Source organism: Schistocerca piceifrons, chromosome 7 (assembly GCF_021461385.2).
Source record: "Schistocerca piceifrons isolate TAMUIC-IGC-003096 chromosome 7, iqSchPice1.1, whole genome shotgun sequence".
NCBI classification, from domain to species: Eukaryota; Metazoa; Arthropoda; class Insecta; order Orthoptera; family Acrididae; genus Schistocerca; species Schistocerca piceifrons.
In genome coordinates, this window is record NC_060144.1 from 342,602,887 (window position 1) to 342,626,488 (window position 23,602).

Below are 23,602 nucleotides of genomic sequence, written 5' to 3' on the forward strand. Positions count from 1 at the left end.
GAGATACAGTGTCAAAAGCTTTCCGACAAACTGGAAATCCCTTATCAATAGCATTCAACACTTATTGTGAGTAAAGACCTAGTTGTGTTTCACGAGAACGATGTTTTCTAAACCGATGTTGGCTGTGTGCCAGTAGAAGGTGCTCTTTGAGGTAATTCATAATGTTCGAACATAACATCTACTCCAAAATGCCGCTACGTAACGACGTTAATGATATGGGCCTGCAATTTAATGGATTACTCCTACTGTCTTTCTTTAAAATTGGTGTGACCAGTCTTTGGATACAGATCTTTCGTCGAGCGAGTGGCTGCATAGTATGGAGTTATTGCATCAGCATACTCTGAAAGAAATGTAATTGGTATACAGTCTGAACCAGAAGACTTGCTTTTGTTAAGTAGTTTAGGATGCTTCACAATTCCGAGGATATTTATTGTAAGTTACTCATCTTGGCAGCTGTTCTTGTTCTAATTCTGGAATATTTGCTTCTTCTTCTTTTTGAAGGAATTACAGAAGGTCGTGTTTGGTAACTCAGCTGCAGCAGCACAGTCATCGATAGTATTTCCATTGCTATAACGCACAGAAAGCATTGACTGTGTCTTGCCGCTAGCATACTTTACATACGACTAGTATTTCTTTGGATCTTCTGCCAGGTTTCTAGGCAAAGTTTATTTGTGGAAACTATTATAAATACCTAAATTTCGAGCTTCTGTGAAAGATCACCGATCTTAGGGATTTTGCGTTCGTTTCAGTTTGGCATGGCTGTCGTGTTGTTTCTGCAACTGTGTTCTGACCTACTTTGTGTACCAAGAGGCATCAGCTCCGTCGCTTGTTAATTTATTTAATCGCGCAACTGCTGTCGATAGAAAAATATCCGCTGACTGTAAAACATACTTTGAAACGGGCGCCTATGAAAGCAAGCTCCTACCAGGTACTGGCGCAGCTTATGGTCCCGTGTTCACAGTTGTATCAAGAGGGTCTAAGCTACATCGTCAAGCATCAAGCAGTTCTCATCTCGATAAATAAATACAGATTCATTACAAAACAAGTAAACAAATGAACGAAAGGAAAGTGCAAGGTACAGGAATATATGTAATACATTGACAGAGGTACCGGCTGGATGTCCATGATTTGAAATGAGATTAAAACTATTACTGCATGAAAACTCAAATTTAATGATATCGTAGGAACAGCGTTCCGCTGCCTCGCACAGTGACAGTAACGAATTGGTAAGCCTGATACCCTCCCATGCAAGAGATATGGAAATTTTAACGAAAGAATCTTCGTCAGGGATCTAAATTTGGTCTCATATTTAGGGACGAAATTGTGGAAGCGCTGCTGTTGTTCTAGCAACATGAAGACTTTCATCTCCTGTCGGAGGCAAGTAATAAACAAAATGACTTACTAATCTGAACAAAGCAAACAGTTCGTAGCCTCACGGATGTCCAACTACTTACTATTCAAAACGTCGCTTGCATAGATACTAAGTAATCTGGATTCAGGAATCTAACAAAAGGACACTAACTGGTGCAAGATACTCGCTTGTACTACTAACGAAGTAAGGGGACTCAGTGTTACTTACTGGGCGAACCACTAGAAGAATAAAATCAATTATCGATATGCTCACAATAATGAGGCAGGTAGCTTCCACCTGCCACCGAATGTTATGAAATTCTTTACTCGCTACAACATGGGCTGAAGTTCCGATATGTTCAAGTCTATCATGGGGAATAGGAGGAAGCAGAGAAGCATTAGCTTTAGAATTAAGAGTTTTTTGAAGTTCGACACGATCTTTCGTAAAGTACTTCAGTCCCACAACACATTGTCTTTTCGCTACTGAACTTCGGGCCACGTTGCTTGGTGACGCCCTCAACTTTCGACGACATCACTGATGGTGTCCTGATTAGTTTCGTGCACTCTGTAAGAAAACGGGTGCGTCTGACGCTTCTTTCAAGTAATCAGTAATATCTGAAAAGGAACTAATCGTCACGTCTACTAGTGAAAATATAGGTATCTTTTGGTAACAATGTCTTACAATAACACTATGAGAATATTGTAGGAAAGCATTATCACCACATTTGCAAAGAAGACACGTGCCAATAAATGTAAAATTTAACGAGCGATTCGTTTGACAAGACACGCTTGTACACAGCTGATCGAAATCATGTACTGAAGATCAGAGATAGTTGATTACGATTGGACGATCTGTTTAGTTTCGGTAAGGAAAAAGATATTTCAAAAGCAACTGTAACATAGCGCTTAGTAAGGGAAGGCATATAAGAACAATCAGGATACCTTCTGAATATCTTCTGACTAATGTCGGGGCCAGAGAATACATCAGACAATGGAAGGTGGAACGAAATGAACACAGTCCTTAGAAATTTGGAGCTGCAGTACTGACACAGACAACTTCTACAAAATACAAGTGACGTAAGAGTGGAGGGTCAAGATAGAAACGAATATAAGCTGCGATCCATCCTTAAAACGTTCTCATCATTACTGTTGGTCATTTTATACGAAGATACAACCAAAATAATGGATGGAAATTGTAGCTCAAGCGCCATCAGTTCCTCATGAATAGTTCTTCATTCACAGCCGCTTTCAGTCTTCGCTCATCGTCAAGTAATCTGTTCATTGTCAGGTAACCTACGCACCAGGGGAGAGAACGCTCACAAAACATAATAAGAATAAACAAACTGAAAGAAAAGTTTTGGAGGAAAAAATGTGAAAGGGGAACAGATAAGAACGCAAAGTAAGAAATTTTGGCAATATGCTGCAACTTCAGTTCTTCTACTTTAGACAAGAATTAAAAGTAATAGTGTGCAAATTTATTTTCCCGCTATTCGTTCTGGCAATTTTGGTGATTGTAAATACCATCTGACCAAAATTCACGTTCCTGTAAGTATCACACAGTGGCTCTTGACACCGGCACTTCATGTCGTCTTGATAAATTAATTTTTTTAATTGCGACCTAAAGTCAGTCATGACAGCTGTATCAGTTACAACGTGTCTTTATGCATCTGAATACTTAGATGATCGTCGTGTGTATGTCATGTCTCAATACGACAAAGCTTTATAAATCTTGTATTCTTGTCATGTTGCTCTGTATGCCTTTGTACTCGTATACTTTCTGTCATTTCTGTTTTGGTTTCCAGACAATCTGATGATGAGTACATCCCGAAACGCATCAAATAAAGTCATTGTTTTTTAACTAATGGCATTTCATTTAGCAACCACTTCAGCATTTTTGCAGCACTCGTATTAATTTGCAGCACTCAGATTAATTTTTGTCGGATGGAGTTTATAATCACTTAAAACGGTCACTACCAATAGAAAGAAAATAAACCGATGTTTAGACTGTTATTTTTATTCTATTAACCAAAGTTAAACTTTGCCGAGGGATACTCTTTCTCGTCGAATATCAGGAGGACTTTGGTCTGCCGTCATAACAGCATACTTACCAGAGAATTTGAGTTAAGGGATAAATACGTAAACCATAGACGAAGATGGTAAAAAAGTGATATAAAGGAGGTTAGCGACTTGCTTAACAACTAAACTGGGATGGGGACAGGAATCGAGGAAGGGGTAAAGTACGATACGTGCGATATGCAATTATACTGAAAGCAGTAGGTGAGTGTGGAAGTCTACGGAAACCATTACCAAAAGTACGGCCAGGTTACTGGGGCTTAAACTACGACAAACAGTAATCTACATCTACATCTACATGGGTACTCTGATAATCACATTCAAGTGCATGGCAGAGGGTTCATCGAACCACCTTCACAATTCTCTTTTATTCCAATCTCGTATAGCGCGCGGAAGAACGACCACTTATATCTTTCCGTACGAGCTCTGATTTCCCTTATTTTATCGTGGTGATCGTTTCTCCCTATGTAGGTCAGAGTCAACAATATATTTTCGCATTCGGAGGAGAAAGTTGGTGACTATAATTTCGTGAGAAGATTCCGTCGCAACGAAAAACGTATTTCTTTTAATTATGTCCAGCCCATCCGTGTATCATTTCTGTGACATTCTCTCCCGTATTTCACGATAATACAAAACCTGCTGCCCTTCTTTGAACTTCTTCGAAGTAAAGTGTCCTGCCAATAAAACGCAGTCTTTGTTTTGCCTTCCCCACAACATTTTCTATGTGTTCCTTCCAATTTAAGTTTTTCAAAATGGTTCAAATGGCTCTGAGCACTATGGGACTTAACATCTGAGGTCATCAGTCTCCTAGAACTTAGAACAGGATTCGAACCTGCAACCATAGCGGTCCCGTGGTTCCACACTGAAGCGCCTAGAACCGCTCTGCCACACCGAACGGCAATTTAAGTTTTTAGTAATTGTAATACCTAGGTATTTAGTTGAATTTACGGCTTTTAGATGAGATTGATTTATCGTGTAACCGAATTTTAATCCGATTTCCTTTTAGCACTCATGTGGATGATCTCACACTTTTCATTATTTAGGGTCAACTGCCAATTTTAGCACCATTCAGATATCTTTTCTAAATCGGTTTGCAATCTATTTTGATCTTCTGATGAGTTTATTAATCTATAAACGACAGCGTCATCTGCAAACAACCTAAGACGGCTGCTCAGATTGTCCCCCAAATCGTTTATATAGATAAGGCACAGCAAAGTGTCTTTAACACTACCTTGGGGAACGCCAGAAACCACTTCCGTTTCACTCTCTGACTTTCCGTCAATTACCACGAACTGTGACCTCTCTGACAGGAAATCACAAATCCAGTCACATAACTGAGACGATATTCCATAAGCACGCAATTTCACTACAAGCCGCTTGTGTGGTTCAGTGTCAAAAGTCTTCCGGAAATCCCTTGTCTATAGCACTCAACACTTCATGTGAATAAAGAGCTAGATGTGTTTCACAGGAACGATGTTTTCTAAACCCATGTTGACTGTGTGTTAATAGAAGTTATCTTCATTGTTCGAACATAATATATGTTCTAAAATCTCGCTGCATATCGACGTTAAGGCCTGTAATTTAGTGGATTACTCCTACTACCTTTCGTGAATATTGGTGTGACCTGTGCAACTTTCCAGTCTTTGGGTACGGATCTTTCAAATGTCTCTGAGCACTATGGGACTTGACATCTATGGTCATCAGTCCCCTAGAACTTAGAACTATTTAAACCTAACTAACCTAAGGACAAACCACAACACCCACTCATCACAAGGCAGAGAAAATCCCTGACCCCGCCGGGAATCGAACCCGGGAACCCGGGCGTGGGAAGCGAGAACGCTACCGCACGACCACGAGCTGCGGACTACGGATCTTTCGTCGAACGAACGGTTGTATATGATTGTCAGGTATGGAGCTAATGCATCAGCATACTCTTAAAGGAATCTAATTGGTATATAGTCTGGACGAGAAGGCTTGCTTTTATTGAGTGATTTAAGTTGTTTCATTACTCCGAGTATATTTCCTTCTACGTTACTCATGTTGGCAGCTGTTCTTGATTCGAATTCTGGACTATTTACTTCTTCTTCTTTTGTGAAGGCATTTCGGAAGGCTGTGTTTAGTGTCTCTGCTTTGGCAGCACTGTCTTCGATGGTATTTCCATTGCTATCGCGCAGAGAAGGCATTGATTGTTTCTTGCAGCTAACATACTTCACATACGAGCAGAACTCTTTGGATTTTCTGCCATGTTTCGAGACAAAGTTTCGTTGTGGAAACTGTTGTAAGCATCTCGCATTGAAATCTGCGTTAAATTTCGAGCTTCTGTAAATGATCGCCAATCTCCGTGATTTTGCGTCTGTTTAAATTTGGCACGCTTGTTTCGTTGTTTCTGTAACAGTGTTCTGATCCGTTTTGTGTACCAAGGAGGGTCAGCTCCGTCGTTTGTTAATTTATTTGGTATAAATCTCTCAATTGCTGCTGATTTGAACTTCACGCTGGAAAGAGAGGTAGATGTAATGAAACAATATAGGTCAGATAAGTGTTGGGATGCGGTAAATAGAAGGTGCTCAGCGTAGTGTCTCTGCATGCCTCAAAGGATTGACAGAAGACAGGAAAGTGTGGAGGTCACTCGAAAGGCCGAAAACATAAAAAAAAAAAATCACGGTTGCTGCCTTGCGCAAGTGGCTGTCCGATACAGAATATTAGAAGAAAACCTCCCACGCAGCCAAGCAGTGAATTTCAGAGTACTCCGTCTGCTGGAACTCCGGAACTCTGGAAGCTGACCGCCGAGCAGCCATCCGCTAGAGTGGTCACCAGACTCTGCCATGCGCCAGCGCCCAGAGGGACGCGCGCCACAAAAACCAAGGACGACAGGTGGATGCCGCCGGCGTGCGCAACGGCCTCGCGGGATTTTTCCTGACAAAACCCCTCACACAAAGAAATGGCCTGTGTCCCTTTATTGTGAGTAGCATTTTGATTCTGATTGTCCCAATAATGAATTGAGTGTCTTGGGTGTCGTGACGATGGAACAGTGTCAACCAGTCACTATGCGTGGTATGCTGTGTCTTATGTGATTTCCGATGCCGTTGGTGCATGCTGTGAAACGAGTTGGTACAACACACAGAACGTGCTCCTCTACGTCATTTGCGCCCTCAGCGCTTTCTAACGGTATTTTTCAGCTACATACTACGCCCAAACGATTTTGTTTAGTCAGGCAGTCCTGTAGGAGGGGCAACCACAGCTATGAGTATCATTCTTGGGTGTTAATAACCAGTTCAGCTGTATTTAGTGCTTTTATTACTGGATCACTGCCTGTTTCGTGGCAGTAAAAGTCACATCCTTCTGGTTAATTCCGCTCTAATGTTTCAGTCATATGTTCACCTGAAGGATGTGGCTTTTACTGCCACGAAACCAGCAGTGATCCTGTAATAAAAGCACTAAATAAGATGAAGCGGTTATTAATACCCAAGATGCAAACGGTTTATGTATGAAAAGTCGACAACTACGTTGCACGCCGATGGAATAGACAGCGAAATGCTTCGTGAGGAAATCTGCTTATGTTACTTTCAATATTATGCAAAAACTGCTCTTCCTTCACTGAGTCTATTAAAACACACATTTGCTCCCTTGTCCATGTTCTAACCATGTTGTTCTGTGTGTAGTAAACATTGTACTCACGTGCGAGGGAAATCAGCTAGTGATGCACACGGCAATCTTCAAATTCATGATCGTAGTTTCCAGGCACTTTCAAAAAATTGAACAAACTCTCTCTTGAATGGAGGCTCCTCGTAGCATCGAATACTCCAGAATATAATTCCATTAGATTAGCGTCCCCAGACCGTTTAGAAACATGACTGTGTATAAAAAATAGTTGCAAAGAGCAGGATGTGAACCCGTAACTACTTAGTCCCCAGAGTACGTCTCTATCCATTACATTAAAGAATTTTTTAAGCTAAAAGTCTCATATTGCGCCGAGATACAATGAACTACAACGTTGTACAAATGTTGATGCAAAGCTTAAGCATTATCAACATTTTCTTCAAATTGTTTGTTTTAAGCATGGAAATAAAAGATAGAAAATAAAAATAGGTAGCAATACAACTCTAGAATTTATGTGAGGAATAATGTATTTTGTACAGAGTGTAAACTGATATTAACTGCTTCTGATGGAACGTTTTGTCTCCATCTATGTCTTTCGTTTCACCCAATGTTAAACGCTTTGATCGTAGATACGACATTGAATTACGGCAAATTGTACCAAAAAACGAAGTGATTTTTTGTAAATGTAGAATGTACTGGTGCCTTTAAACAGCAAAATTCCGTAGCACGCAAGTTTTAATCGAAAAAGCACTAAATACGAAAAGACATGAACCACCTAGTCGTCGTTACCCATCAGACTTCCAGTTGGCGCCATGTGTTCTCCCAGAGCGATTACGTGTTGAATGGCACTGCGAGAAGTCTTGGCAGGAGGTAGATCTTACCAGAGAAGCGCTAGTAATGGTGGAAGTGAATGATCAGTGAGAAAGCATTTAAGTCAAAAGTCGATTATTTGAAAGGGCTCTGTAGCTGAACAATTTGGAGAGTTACCAGAATGGGGCAGGTGGCATATCTGTACGAAAAAGGTGAGTTGTGGTCTCTCTGGGGCATTGGTGATACTTCTGTCGTCGGATAAATTGTACAGTGATACAGAAAGCGTTCAAGGATTCGCAAGTGTGTTCTTTTGCGTTGGTGTGGAATTATGTTCAGTTCTTGTAATTTTGTAAGCAAGTACTGCGGATTGGTGCGAACGCACGTGATTCATTGGTGCCTCGTACTATATCGTTAAGGAGTTAGCTGGCGGAAAGAGATATTCCCCGAAGGAACAGAAACGAAGTTTACTAAAAGCAGATAAATTGCTGTTGATTCCTCACCTGTCGGGTTGCAGATAACCGATCTATGAACCTTAAAGTTACTGGCAGAAGTAAAGCTGTGAGTACCGGGCGTGAGTCGTGCTTCGGTAGCTCAGATGGTAGAGCGCTTGCCCGCGAAAGGCAAAGGTCCCGAGTTCGAGTCTCGGTCGGGCACACAGTTTTAATCTGCCAGGAAGTTTCTTAAAGTTACTGCATTGTTATAAACAATCCAATGTCTGTTGATTAGAAACAGAAATGTTTGCCTTCTCTGATCTGATAATGACTAGCTATTTTAGCCGAACCTGGTTATCGATTATTATAAATAATTTTTGCGTTCTCAACTAAGTAAGTATCATTTATAGGCTTAAGATTACAATCACGTTTAAGAAATAAATTGAATTTTTATTTATGGTCTATTGAGTTTAGTGAGACTCTTAACTTATGTAACTTCGAAAAATTGCTCTGTCCTTTTATTGTGAAGGAAGATGCTAAGAACTAACTGGAAGCGACGTATTGACTGAAGAGACGAGACATTTCGAAAATTACTAAGTTTTAAGCAGTACACATGTATAACGCTACGAAGATGGATGTGAAAGATTATGACATCGATCACAGGAAGTAAAGTAAATTTCAAAACCTAAAGGTTGCTGCAAAGCCTTTCATTATTCTCTCCATAATAATCAACACCACGACAGTCACCAGTGGTACTGTCACAGGATTTACAGGACTGTGTCACTACTCAGTTTTTCAAATCAGTTTTATTACCTCTTTACGCCTTGTTTTCATAGCTATCTATTATAGGTGATCGATTTACTGGATTATTTTATATAGTTTTATTTGTGAGCTTGATTGATTTTTTTAATAGGTTACACAGACAACAGCCTTTATGTTTGCTCTTAAAACCTACGCTTACTTAAGAAGGAGAAAGATACGGCTATTGTGAGTACTGAGAGATAACGTAAGAGCTTCCTTTTATTTAATATAATGATTCTAATTTAGCATCTGCCTTAGATTTTTACGAAACCGGTAAAGCGCATTACCGCTAAAACCTAAATAGAGACTGTCACAAATTACAATAATCACACGTTTTCTAATTTTTAGGTAGAATATCTGATGTTCATCTAATGACTTTCTTAATTTAGGAAGTTCTTGAGATTTCTTTATCACCTTGCATATCTGTAGGGAAATATAAGGCTCATAGAAAAGGTTTTGGTCCATGGATGCATGGTCTAAGTCTGAGCTGTTTTATCACCTTGGAAGTGATATTATTGTGCGATTATTTCACCCTGCCTCTGTTGTTATCTCACACTCACTGCTTCTTTCCACATTCAGACCATTCAATAAAAAAATTATTGTTATTGATGTTGATATTACGACGCCTTATATTTTTGTCGAGGAGGCTATCGTGTATCTTAGCTTGCTCGTTGTCACTTTAGCTGCCACTCATTCTCCAGGACTGGAGAATTTCATTTCCATGTTACATAGCAGTGGTTCATGGTGTGGGTTCCTGTAGTCATGTCCTAGTTCATGAACCACGGGCAACGTATGAGTGGCCAAGTAAGTGGTCGCGACAGTCGGGATACCAGTTACTTTGGAATAAGGCTGGGCATCTCGGACATATTCTGAGTCGTGGTCACCTTTGTGCTCATACGGCAAAGACTACCAAATCCACCGGTTAGTCCCTCAACCGTTAGGGGTAAAACCCAATGGGACTCGGGGCAAGTAAGGCTAGCAAACTGCTTCCCTGATACTTTAAATATGATGCTGGCAACAATCAGAGCAAAATGCCTCCGACCTTTGGAGGTGACGGAGTCCCACCTCTAACTGACAAACTAGGGACTCCTAAGATACGACTTGGCAAACAAATGGTAATGAGATGGGGATCTATTAATATCAATGGGGGCTACACTGGGAAGAGGGTAGAGCTGGCAGAAGCTGCAAGTAAGTGGGGCTGGACGTTTTAGCTGTTAGTGACATTCTGGTAAGGAGTGAGAAAGAAGAGGAAGAGGGAGAATACAAGGTCTACCTGTCAGGAGTCAAAGCAGGAATAGCACAATGGGGTTTAGGGCTTTACATCAGGAAAGAAATGGAACCCAGCGTAGTTGCAATAAGGTATGTAAACGAACGACTGATGTGGATAGATTTGACAGTGTCTAGCAAGAAAATTACGATTGTGTCAGTATATTCGCATTGTGAAGGGACAGATCAAGATAAGATGGATAGTTTTTACGAGGCCCTCAGTGATGTAGTTGTTAGAGTAAAGGACAATGACAGTGTTCTGCTTATGGGTGATTTTAACGCCAGGATTGGAAATCGAACAGAAGGGTATGAAAATGTTATGGGTAAATTTGGAGAGGATATGGAGGCCAACAGGAACGGGAAACAACTCTTGGATTTCTGTGCCAGTATAGGCTTAGTAATCAAAAACTCCTTTTTTAAACATAAGAACATTCACTGCTATACTTGGGATGGCAGGGGAACGAGATCTGTCATTGACTATATAATACTAGATCAGGAATTCAAGGAAGGCTGTGAGGGACACACGTGTATTCAGGGGATTCTTTGATGACACTGATCATTATTTAATCTGCAGTGAAATTGGGATTGTGAGGCCGAAAGTGCAGGAGGTCAGGTCCATATGTAGGAGGATAAGAGTGGAGAAACTTCAGGATAAGGAAATCAGGCACAAGTACATAACAGCGATCTCAGAAAGGTACCAGTTAGTTGAATGCAGTCAATTAGAGTCATTGGAAAAGAAATGGACAAGGTACAGGGACACAGTACTAGAAGTGGCTAAAGAATGTCTTGGAACAGTAGTTTGTAAAAGTAGGATGAAGCAAACAGCTTGGTGGAATGACACAGTCAAGGCAGCCTGTAAATTGAAAAAGAAGGCGTATCAAAAATGGCTACATACTAGAACTCAGGTAGACAGAGAAAGTTATGTTGAAGAAAGAAACAAAGCCAAACAGATAATTGCCGCATCCAAGAAGAAATCCTGGGAAGACTTTGAAAACAGGTTGGAGACTATGGGTCAAGCTGCTGGAAAACCATTCTGGAGTGTAATTAGTAGTCTTCCAAAGAGAGGTAAAAAGGAAATGACAAGTATTTTGGACAGGTCAGGAAAACTGCTGGTGAATCCTGTGGATGCCTTGGGCAGATGGAGGGAATATTTTGAAGAGTTGCTCAATTTAGGTGAAAATACGATCAGTAATGTTTCAAATTTCTAGATAGAATGGAATAGGAATGATGATGGAAATAGGATCACATTTGAGAAAGTGGAGAAAATGGTCAATAGGTTGCAGTGCAATAAAGCATCTGGGGTGGATGAAATTAAGTCGGAACTCATCAAATACAGTGGAATGTCAGGTCTTAAATGGCTACACAGGATAATTGAAATGGCCTGGCAGTCGGGACAGGTTCCATCAGACTGGACAAAAGCAATAATCACACCAATCTTCAAACATGGAAACCGAAAAGATTGTAACAACTACAGAAGTATCTCTTTAATCAGCGTTGTGGGTAAAATCCTCTCAGGTATTGTTGAAAGGAAAGTGTGAGTATTAGTTGAGGATTATGAGCAAAAGATCCGAGACCTATTAGATCCGACGACGTACCGAAAACTAAGCGCAGATCCGACGCAGCGTATCACTCGGAATACGAATCGATTAATCAAGGCGTCTTCTCTGCCGGCGGACATACAGAGAAACCTGCGCAACACAGAAGCCCTACCACCTCGGCTGCATGGATTACCCAAGATCCATAAGAACTACGTTCCACTGAGACCGATCGTTAGCGCTCCTGGCTCACCAACGTATAAACTGGCGAAACACTTGGCCTCTCTGCTCCAGCCACACGTGGGGAAGACCGACACATACATTAAGGAGTCAGGACATTTCGTTGAGAAGCTGAAGACACTTGCGTCAAACGACATCCTGGTCAGTTTTGATGTTGTTTCGTTATATATCAAAGTGCCACTCAGTGACGCTCTAGAGCACATCGGCTCCATGTTCCCGCAAGACATCAAAAAGCTCTTCCATGCATGTCTCACCACGAGCTATTTCACGTGGAATGGCGATTTCTACGAACAGCTGGAAGGCGTCGCCATGGGTAGTCCTCTCAGTCCAGTGGTGGCCAACTTCTTCATGGAACAATTCGAAGCACAGGCACTGGACTCGGTGACTTGCAAACCTAAGGTGTGGTACAGGTACGTCGATGATATTTTCGTGGTGTGGAGCCATGGTGAAAACAGCTCGGTGAATTCCTGAGACACTTGAACAGCCTCCATGCCAACCTAACATTTACCATGGAAGTAGAAAAGGACAAGAAACTGCCATTTCTAGATGTGCTGGTCACAAGGGACGGCGAAAACCTGGGACACAGCGTGTATCGAAAACCGACACACACGGACCGATACCTGCACAAACTGTCAAACCACCACCCGAGTCAGAAAAGAGGCATGATTAGTACGCTCGTAACGAGAGCAGGACGAATATGTGAGCCTCAACACCTCAAACGAGAAATGCATCACCTGGAAACTGTTCTGAGGAGCAATGGGTACTCCACAAATTACATTAGAAGTGTAACAGAGCCAAACACTCGGCGAAGTAAGGAACCAGAAAAAGAAATGTCGGGTACGGCCTTTCTGCCATACATTCCCAGTGTGACGGACAGAATCGGCCGTATATTGCGCAAACATGGCGTAAAGACGATTTTCAAACCGACAAGGAAGATCAAAGAGTGTCTTAGATCGGCGAAGGAGAAAAGAGACCCACTTGCAATGTCGGGAATATACCGTATACCATGCACATGCGGAAAAGTTTATGTCGGAATGACTGGACGATCAATTAACACCAGGATGAAAGAGCATAAGCGACATTGCAGGTTGGGGCAGGTGGAGAAATCGGCCGTGGCAGAGCACGCACTGAATGAGACCTACCACGTAATAAAATTCGCCGACACCGAAGTTCTGGCTGCACTATCACACGCGCTTGTTCAGAGAAGCTGTAGAAATCCAAAAACACGCGAACAGTTTCAACAAGAAAGAGGACAACCTTAAGGTAAACGGATCCTGGCTTCCCGTACTGTAGCGAACGACCGTCGCAGGTTGCAAGAGGAGAACCGCACCGGAAATGACCGCGGAGAAGCCCTCGGACGTTGGCGCGCCAGGTACATATAGTCTGCGGCCGCGAGCTCGCCTCCAGTTCACCACCGGCAATGGAGGGTGAAGCTTTGACAACGCCAGCCACTCGTGCTGGCGAAACGTCAGAAAAATCATTAGATGAACGTCGGCCGAAGAACCCGAGACAGAAGCCAATAGGCAGTTTGTCAACAAGTGGCCACGAAAGCCTTAATAGTTTTGTATTATGACAAGTGCCTCAACATTGACGGAAATTATGTAGAAAAGTAGATTAAGATATAGGCTTTGATGTAAAAATAAAATTATAGAGAAGCACGTCTTTTTTTAATTTCCAAACGGTACTTACTTAAAAAAACACGCCTCGTAGATATAAATGGTTAATCTGAGAAACGCTATAACCACAAACATCAAAGTTAGATCAGGTTGCAGCATTTCATCCACACTACTTGCTTCAGATGATGCAATCCGGAAATAGAATTAGAGTTTTAATGCGGAATTAAGATTAACAGAAATTCCCGCTTGAATTCCCTTTCGTGTACAGACGACTCATTGTTTGCGGAGAAAGAAGATGACCTACATAGGGGAATACATTTATTAGGTAAGATTTGTGAAGTGTGTCATTTAATAATTTCATGAAAGAGAAAAAAATCAATGGCTTTCAAGGAAATACATCCTGTACGCATAAAAATTATAGTTGATAACAAAATAAAAGCACAAGTAAAACATTTTAAAACTGTTTAGGTTGCGACGTCACATATGAGTATGGTGGAGACGTAGAGAAGAAATTAGCTAAGTCTGGGAATATATTTGGATCAATAAAAGATAAAACATCCTAAGACTACGGCATTTCCAATTCTTGTTTATGGAGGTGAATCATTAATTACAAATAAATGCCAAGAAGGACGTATACAAGTAACAGAGATGAGGTTTCTTAGGGCAGTAAGGAGATGCGAAAGACCCAACCAATTCCGAAATTCAGAAATCAGGGAAGAGCTGAATACATTTAATATCCTAAATAAAAGGCAAGAAAAGACAAAGGCCGAGAACGAATATCTCGATAGAATGAGTGGAGAAAGGTTGCCTCTTCAGAGAAAATATTTAGACCAGCTGGGAGTAGGTGTCACCGAAGCGTGGGTATCGTAAGAGGTATAACAAGGAAAGGCCTAACGTTTAAAGTGCATATGACGATAATTATGTTGCATCAGATGTTATTCTTTCATGAATATGTCAAGTAATTTAGCTATATATTGTTTAAATTGGGTCAGTAGTACACTTTAAGATAAAAAATACAACGCACCACCGAGGAATTATCCTAATGGGACGGAAATTGGACGATTTATTCAAGGGAAACAGCTCACAAATTGATGAAGTCGATAACGCGTTGGTACCCCTGGCACTTACACAAGCAGTTATTCGGCTTCGCGTGAACTGATAAAGCTGTTGATGTCCTCTTGAGGAATATCGTGCTAAATCCTGTCCGACTGGTATGTTATATCATCGTTCTGGATGATTCGAGGGCTACAGGGGGTACTGCTATGACAAGAAATGTCACCCAGATCATCATTCCTGGCTGACAGGCCATATGGCGGCGACAGTCAGGTTGGTGTATCGTCAGTGTCCGGCGCGTCTGCAGACGCGTTTTCGCTGACCGTCGGGGCTCATTTCGAAGTGGGACTCACAATGAAGACAACTTTAGTCAAGTCAATGAGATTCCAGGCCGAAGACGTGTTTGGTGACCCCTGGACAGTGATCTTTTCACAGCAGGACCCATTTGGTGGTCACCCACGGCACCCTTGTAGCACAGCAGTACATCGGCGATACTCTACTGGCCGTTTTGTTGCCCTCCATGGCAATCCACCCTCAGCGTACTTTTCAGCAATATAATTCCCTCCCGCACACGGCGAGAGCTTCTGCCGCTTGTCTTCTTTCTTGCCAAAGCCTACCACTGCCAGCGAGGTCGCCGGATCTCCCCCAATTTGAGAACGTTTGGACCGTTATGGAAAGGGCCCTTAAACCGTCTCGGGATTTTGACGATCTAATGCGTCAGTTAGAATTTGGAACGGCATCTATCAGGAGAAGAGGAATTGAGTAGATTCAAGGGAACATTAGTAAATGCGCGGAAGCAATATGTGGAAGGACAAGCAACAAAAAGAAATGGAAAGAAACACCCTGGTGGAATGATAAAACAAAGCATATAGTGCAGAAGAAGAGAGCCTTTAGAGTATGGTTCCAGAAGAGAACAGTAGAGACAAGAGAAGAGTATCAGGCAGGCAAGAAAGAAAGAAGCAAAAAGAGTGGTTTGCGGAGGAAAGACGATAGTGGATGGAACAGTGGACCAGAATGATGGAGGAGGGTAGTGTAGGCTCAGAAAAGGTTATATGGGATGATCAAAAGTAAGAGGAAGAACGGTACGTCAGATTATGCTCGAATGGTGAACAAAAGTGGACAAGATGTAGAGAATAAGGAGGAACTCAAGAATATGGGGAAGGAGTATTTTGAAGAACTCTTGAACCCGAATGGAGACCTGGATGAGGAGGAGCAAGCCGAGGAGAAAAAAGAGGAGAAACAGAAAATAGAAAAAGACCTTACATGGGGGTGAAGTTCAAGAGGCATTGGGCATTGGGCAAGATGAAGGGAAGGAAGTCACCAGGTCGGGATAAGCTAAGTGTTGAGATGGTGAAAGCAGCATGAGAGATGTGGATAAAATGACTATATCGAGTAATGAATATTGTGTGGGGACAGAAGATGATGCCAGAAGACTGGAAGAAGGCCATAAATGTCCCGATTTTTAAGAAGGGGTATAGAAAGGAGTGCAAGAACTTTCGAGGGATAACACTGATGAGTCATTATGCAAAGACTTTTGAGAAAATTTTGGAAGCACAAATGCGGGCGAAATTAGAAGGAAGAATGAGAGAAGAGCAACATGGCATCAGAACAGGAAGTTCCACGGTGGATCTAAATTTTGTTGTAAGGTAACTGCAGCCGCAGCACTATAAATGTGGAATAGATCTACTAATAAGCTTCCTGGATACCGAAAAAGCTTATGATAGTGTACGTAGAAGCAAAGTGTGAAAAGCCCTGGAGAACAGATGAGTAGCAAAACAATACTTGGAGGATAAGGGAAATGTACCGTGGAGTGTGATCTGTGTGAAAGTGGGAGGAGAGAGATCAGCTTGGACTGAAGAATTATTGTTCATTGTAATGATGGATGATATAATGAGTACAGTAGCACAAGTAATTGGCGAAGAAAAGTTGAAAGCTATGGTCTTTGCAGATGACCTAATGATTTAGGAGAATAAGGTGGAGGAAGTACGAGAGCAGTTGGATGTATGGGAACGAACAGTACAAGAATATGGGATGAAATAGAGTATAAGTAAGAGTGAGATGATTATCACAACAAGAACGAAGAAGAGCGGATCAACTGGAATAACGGTGGGGAACGATTGAGGAGAGTGGAGATTTCAAGTACCTAGGAAGCCTGAAACAGGAAGATGGAAAAAACGACAGAGAAATAAACGAGCGGGGAAGAAGCATTTCGGAAGAGTGTCAGAAGCCTGATATGGAGCAAGGATGTACCCCAAATCAGTAAAAAGGTTATATACCGGTCATACTATGTCCCGATACTAACGTATACATCAGAGACCTGGGTTATGAAAGGAAGAGAGAAAAGCAAGCTACGAGCTAGTGAGATGAAATTTTTGAGAAACAGTATTGGAGTGAGAAAGATATATTTAAAATGAGAGAATCAGAGAGTTTTGAAGATGGAACCATTACAGGAGGAGATAGAGAAATCAAGGCTGAGATGGTATGGACATGTTAAGAGAATGAAGGAGAGGAGGATACCCAGGAGGATACACGAGATGAAACTGGAAGGAAAGAGACCAAGAGGAAGACCGAGAGACAGATGGCTTAAAGGTGTAGAAGAATGCGCCCAGAAGAAAGGAGACGACTGGACCTAAGTGAAGACGGAGAGATGGTGGCAAAACAGAAGACGATGGAGAGGCCTACGTTCCGTACAGACCCGACCAGAGGCTGGAAACTGTCCAAGATCATGATGATGATGATGATGATGATGATGATCTATCACGAGGACATCAAACAACTCAACTGATTCCAAAGGGAGTAAAAGCTTGCCGTAAATACCAGTGGTGGGCCAACGCGTTATTGACTTGTTCGTTTTTTTGAAGTTCTTTCTCTTGATGAAATCATCCAAATTTTCTAAAATTGTAATCATTTGCTTGTTTGAACATACAGATCACATCTAGCCATTTATTTCCCATTCGAATAATTCCTTCGTGGTGCGTCGTTTTTTTTGGATAGACTGCATTTCGTTAGCAGTGCATAAAAATGTTTGTACCTTTATGCCTTGAGAAAGTTTATTTTATTTTATTCCTTTCTGACAAAGTCCATTTCATAAGATACAATTATGTGACTTAACTGAAAAGTAAGATATTTGTCTGACTTCGTTCCAAAATGTCATTCACAATGTACTACATAAAACCAATCTAACTAAAAATAAGTGAACAATTAGGCGAAGTAATTAGTCTACAAAATGTTAGTCTAACAGTAACATTGCAACGAAAGAAATAATTTTAATATGAAACTTAATGCGTTTTATGTTACAAGTTTCAAAACTACATGTCAAATAAAGTTACCATTTAAAAGACGGATGAAATTTCCAGTACAGGTGATGATGGAGCAATTCATGGAACTAAAAGCTTTACTGAGAAGAAAATTAGCTTTAATTTTTTAAATACTGCGTAAGTGTTTTTGGATGATTGTAGGTATAGGATCAGGGTGGCTACTCAAACTTGGAAAAAAATTTCTTGAGAATTCCACGTGTGAGGAGGAAGATGAAGTCACAGGGACAGCATACCACGATAATGACTTTTGTTTCCTCTCAGCTGAGCTATATATCAGCCGTTGCACAGTAGTTTAACTGCAGTTTTTAAACATCAGCAATTTATATGGAATAACTATCACATAATTAACACACTTCGAGGTATTACATATTTTAAAATTTGTGATTTACAACATTCAATTTCAGTTCTAGGTTAAAACTGTAGAAGTCCCTGAGAGTTTATGGAATGCCTGAAATTCCCTGATTTTCCAAATAAAATGTAATTCCCTGAAAATTCCAGGTTTTCCAGAAGAATCGCCACCCTGCACAGAGTACTCTTCGATGAGGCAGGAAACGAAGTCTGGAGAGGGCATTATTTTTAACAAATGTCTCATTTTTTAATGTTCATGTGGCCTGTTCTTAGTCTGTTAAAATTAATAATTTATTTCATCTTGAGTGTCGAGTAGAGAAACCGAGGGTGGCGTGAAATTTGTTGTTGGTGCCTTTAACGCAGATACTGCCCATTCAGCTTTTGATTTATCAACGAGTGTGCTATGAAGATCTCTGTATAGTTGGTGTATGGCAGTGGAAAGAAGATGCAGCACTATTTTCGCGAGTTGACCCTAATAGCAACAAGTTTCGGTATCCATTGTAGATGCATTAGTTAATGATGTTCCTTTCTTCTCAGTAGATCATATGCCAAGAGCTTTGCAATTTTACCTCGACTTCACTCGTAAGAGGCTTCAGAGCGCTTATCGAGTCAATAACGTCACCCGTGATAGGAGGACTTCCCCTTCCAGGTGCCACACCAAGCATACCCGTGTTTTCTAATTTTGTTGTTATCTTCTTTAAGCCATTAAATGGCATAGGGCCTCTCCTCATACTTTTAAGTACTCTCTTTATAGTACTGTAATTGCTGCTGTTCACATAAAAGAGTTTCACTAACAGAGTACGGTCTCTCTTCTCGGTAGCCATACTGTTCACTCATGTTACGGTTTGTCAGATGACAGGGATACCATGGTGTCATAATAACAGTGTACAGCGCCAGATTTGCAACTGGTAGCCACAGTTGGAACTAATTTGTGTCCCAGCGTAAATCAGTTTCGCATTAGCACGTTAGCCAATTTACCAAGCTTCGCTATCATACGATAATTACAGTCCACACTGAACCTCAGTGAGTAGCTGTACTTTTATTGTAACCATGCGATAATGCTGGGTATTCAAGAATTTCAAGAGAAATGTCGATATTCGTAGTAGGGGCTTAGGTTTCTTCTCCCAGTATGGGTTAGCCTGTACCACTGTGATGAATGACAGATAGAATATCTTACCCAAAACATGTATCGGTCACTTAGGAGTATTTGTCGCGCAACGAGTGTTGTTATCGTCTGTTACGCATCGACGACAGATAAGAGTATCGTTAAGCAGCCTCCACGAGTATGCAGAGGTCCTGATTCTAACATTCAAATATGTGTGAATTCCTAAGGGATAAAACTGCTTAGGCCATCGGTCCCTAGTCTTACACACTACTTTAACCAACTCACAGTAACTTATGCTAAGAACAGCACACACACGCACATGCCTGAGGGAGGGCTCGGGCTTCCGACAGGGGGAGACGCACGAACCGTGTCAAGACGCCCAAGACCGAGCGGCTACCCCGTGCGGCGATCCAGATTCTTGACAGTGGTTAAGCGGGAACGGAATCACACAGTAAGAAGCCAATTTCCATCTTGCTCCTGATTAATTGATCTCACAGATGTAAGAAGGTTCTAGAGACAGCTCCCCAGTCAGTACAAGACAAAACTTCCGAGCTATTAATTCTCCTATGTTCAACAGTTGGGAGATCGTTAATAATCTGTCATATCAAACGGAAGTTGTGTCACACATCTAGATATTTAATATGAGGAAACACTAAAATATTATGACTACTAAGCTGCAAGAACAGTGTTTCTGTCCACTAACTTCGTGCCACATGACAGAAATTCAACATCAATAGACGTTAAAATAGTAGGTTTATTAATTGGCGAGGATATTATTTGTCTACCCTGTGTGCAGTCAAGACAGCCAAATGGCGTTTCTTAGGCGCTGTAGCCATTCCTTTCTCTATTAATCTAGTTACCACAATGTTGACATATGTTTAAGGTCGTTGAAAGCACTGAGAAAATTGTTATTTTTTGTAAGACATTTGCCACAGTCGCGTGTCAAAAGTGTAAAAATTTGTGAGTTTCTAAATTGTTGAAGTTACTGTTACGTATTATTTCCAGCAGTTTGCTGTTATATTTAGGATAGTCACATGATGTGAGAGAATCATCAGCGGTGAAGGTCATTAGAGAGGATTGTCACTTCCAGGGTCGCAGACAAGCGAATCCGCCTCTCCTGCGTTTTGGCGTAGATTCGGTCCGAGTAATCAAGAGCAACTTTTTTTCTCTCATCGGATTTGCGCGGGGCACCTGTCGGCCGGTGTCTGCCGTGCTGGTCGCGCATCCATCTTCGTCTCCACTGACGGACATAACAGCCGATTACAGCGAGGTCGATTCCGCGCGCGCCGCTGCGAAACCCAACTCTTGACAACCTGCCGGCGCGCGGCTGGCGGTAGGTCACGTGACGAGTGACGTCACGGGAGACTTGTCTGGAGGGAGGGGGGACCCGGCCCCTGCCGCGGCCCAGCCGGGCTGGCCCCTGCAGTGTGCGCGCGGAAGCCGCGGTGGGCGTTTCTCGCGGGCGTAGCAGTCTTTTTTTTTGTTCAGCAGTGTTTTCGTGTTTTCTGGGTCTCACCCACTTCCTTATCAGCTTCGAGCGCTCCGTGAATCTAGCTGTACCGCTCCGGTTTGAGCATCCAGTGTTCCCGACACAAACTCGTCTTCTTCTGATTTCCTAACGTCCACGTTTAAAAGTCAAAAGATGGTGACCTCACCCTTTAAAAGCAATTTTAAAATTACTTACCTTGGCCTAAGGCGCTGATTACTTCTTCATCTCAGAATGCCTGCTGGTCATTGTGGGTTATATTCTCTAGTACTCGAAGCATTCTACTAACTATTTACTGAGTTCGCCTTAAATGTAGACTTCCCACACTAGATGTTTGTGCCGCGGGTGGAGTCCAAACAGGCTGCTGTTGCGGCGTTTTTAACTTTTTAAGTAGCCGATACAGGTCTTCCACCGATAACCGTTCCATCGTCAAAAGAGAAAAGTAATACGGTAGCAATGCCGTTTCCTGGGGCGTGTGCGCCGGTGTTACTGCTGGTCTGTTCCATTTCGCTCTGGCGGATGACGTCCTGCGGCCCACCGCCGAAGAAACTTGGCGGGACAGCTGGTGGTGGAGCTGATGATCCCTCCTGGTCACCGCTGACCGTTGCGCACTGCAGGGCCACATGCTTGAAAGAGGTGAGTCCCCCATCCTCTTCCAGTCGCATGCTCTAGTGCTGGGTGTGGCTTCCCGAGGAGAGCAGCACCTTTTTAAACGAAACTCACCAAAACAATCGACAAGCAGCAAAGCAAAAGAAATATTGCTATTGCAACTCTTAATAGTTTCGTATTTGTAAATACATATACGAGAGATTACAACAATGTTACAGTTCTATACCTCAGGGCTTACAGTACAACATGCAGTCATCGGTGGCAAGTATTCGGTTCCATCAAGACGGTTAAGTAGAAAATTTCTCCGTGACAGGAATATATCTTATGTACTAAAGGTCGTCAATATTTCAAATCGATCGTTACTGTTATAGCTGCTGCAGATGCACATTTATTTAGTCATTTTTTCTAGCCTGTTGACCTTCTTAAGTTGTTTTTGTAGGACACGTACATCTGCTTCTTTTATATGTTCATTATTATTGAAGCATTCAACATATATTTCAATGCTACCAATCAGTCCATTAACATACTGCCTTTAATTTTAGTAACAACTATCTTTCCCCACCCCTCTTATTTTGCTATTGGTAAAAGTTATAGAGACATTTTTATATAGACAATGAAAAATCATAAAGACTTAAATTTAAAAAAAAATTAATTTATGTTGCTTCTGTAGTTCAAGTCTCTTATCTGAAAAAGAAAACCTTATTCATTTTTTATTCGACATCTACTTGTGTACACTGTAAGTAGCTGAAGAAATGTTTATTTTCAGTTATTTATTTATCTTGGAAAGACAGGGCCAGCTCACTTCCAGCTAGGCGTTGTACATATTTACCGTTAATTAACTTCTCATGGTTGAGGTTCACAGTCATGTAGAATTTTTTAAACCACATCGTATTCGCCGTTGAATGTACAAAATATTCATATCATGATTGCAATTCCAGTCTTAAACCCATTAATTCGGCTTCAGAACATGTCGGAGGATTTTAAAGTTTTGACATCTTCTGTAGCAAAATTATCTCTTAATCATGGCTTTAAGGCTGAAATTGCAACTGTGAAACAATTTCTACAGTGAAGTCCTTTGAGAAATATTTATCATTGTTTTCGTAAGAACAGACTTGTTATGAAAACACATTTACTGTGGGATACGACTAGTAGAAATAACAGTAATACAAATGGTGCAGTAGAAGAAAACAGTTTATATTAGTTCATGAAAAGAAGAACTACATTGACAGTTTATGATTAGATGGATTTGCGTAGCGCCTCTAAAAGTTGATACACTAAAAACATTTTTGCGAAATATCATTGTGAAGAGGCTAGAATCTGTCCTGGAGAATGAATGTGCAGCGTTTTGATTGCTTATCAAGCCTTGCTGCATACCGGTAGAGAACGACTTGTTTCACCGGTGGCCATATAAGAAATGGATTCGCTCCCGAATTCCTCCGTTCCCTCTTGCAGCACCCACATCGGTGTTACCCAACAAGGACAATATTACTAGTCTTCCGAAATGCTGCTGCAGCAGTTTAAATGTAGCAGACATAAGGATATAAGCGCACAGCAGAGAAGAAGGAAGAGTATTCGCGAAATAAGCTTACGATAATATTAGTGCACCACCAGGCGACAACGAAAAACAAATGACAGAAGCGGACAGCCTATGGGAGAGGACTGGTCAGCCGAGATATGCAGGCCTACGTGTGCTTCCGCAGCGCAGCGGCGGTCCGTCTGGTAAGGAGTCTGCCTCGTGGCTGCTGCCATCTTAATCGCCGTCGGAGTCATTGATCGCAGGCGCTGCGCAACCTTGGCGCGGCTCGCGGGGGTCCACGCTGTTGACTCAGGCCGCCCACCTAATCGCCACGCACACACACACACACACACACACACACACACACACACACACACACACATATACACACCGCCTAATATCGTCCGCTAACGACGTGTGCAGAGCAGGGCGCGACGACCCAAATTGCG

General features: G+C 41.8%; 1 protein-coding gene across 1 annotated transcript in view; it reads left to right on the plus strand.

Annotated features, from left to right (window-relative positions):
* The first annotated feature begins 20,980 nt into the window (after positions 1 to 20,980).
* Positions 20,981 to 23,602, plus strand: part of LOC124805693 — a 262,026-nt gene continuing 259,404 nt past the window's right edge. Inside the window, exon 1 of the mRNA XM_047266263.1 lies at positions 20,981 to 21,664. Within this exon, the coding sequence (XP_047122219.1) occupies positions 21,485 to 21,664 (180 nt within the window). The 5' untranslated portion in view covers positions 20,981 to 21,484. The remainder of the gene's footprint in view (positions 21,665 to 23,602) is intronic.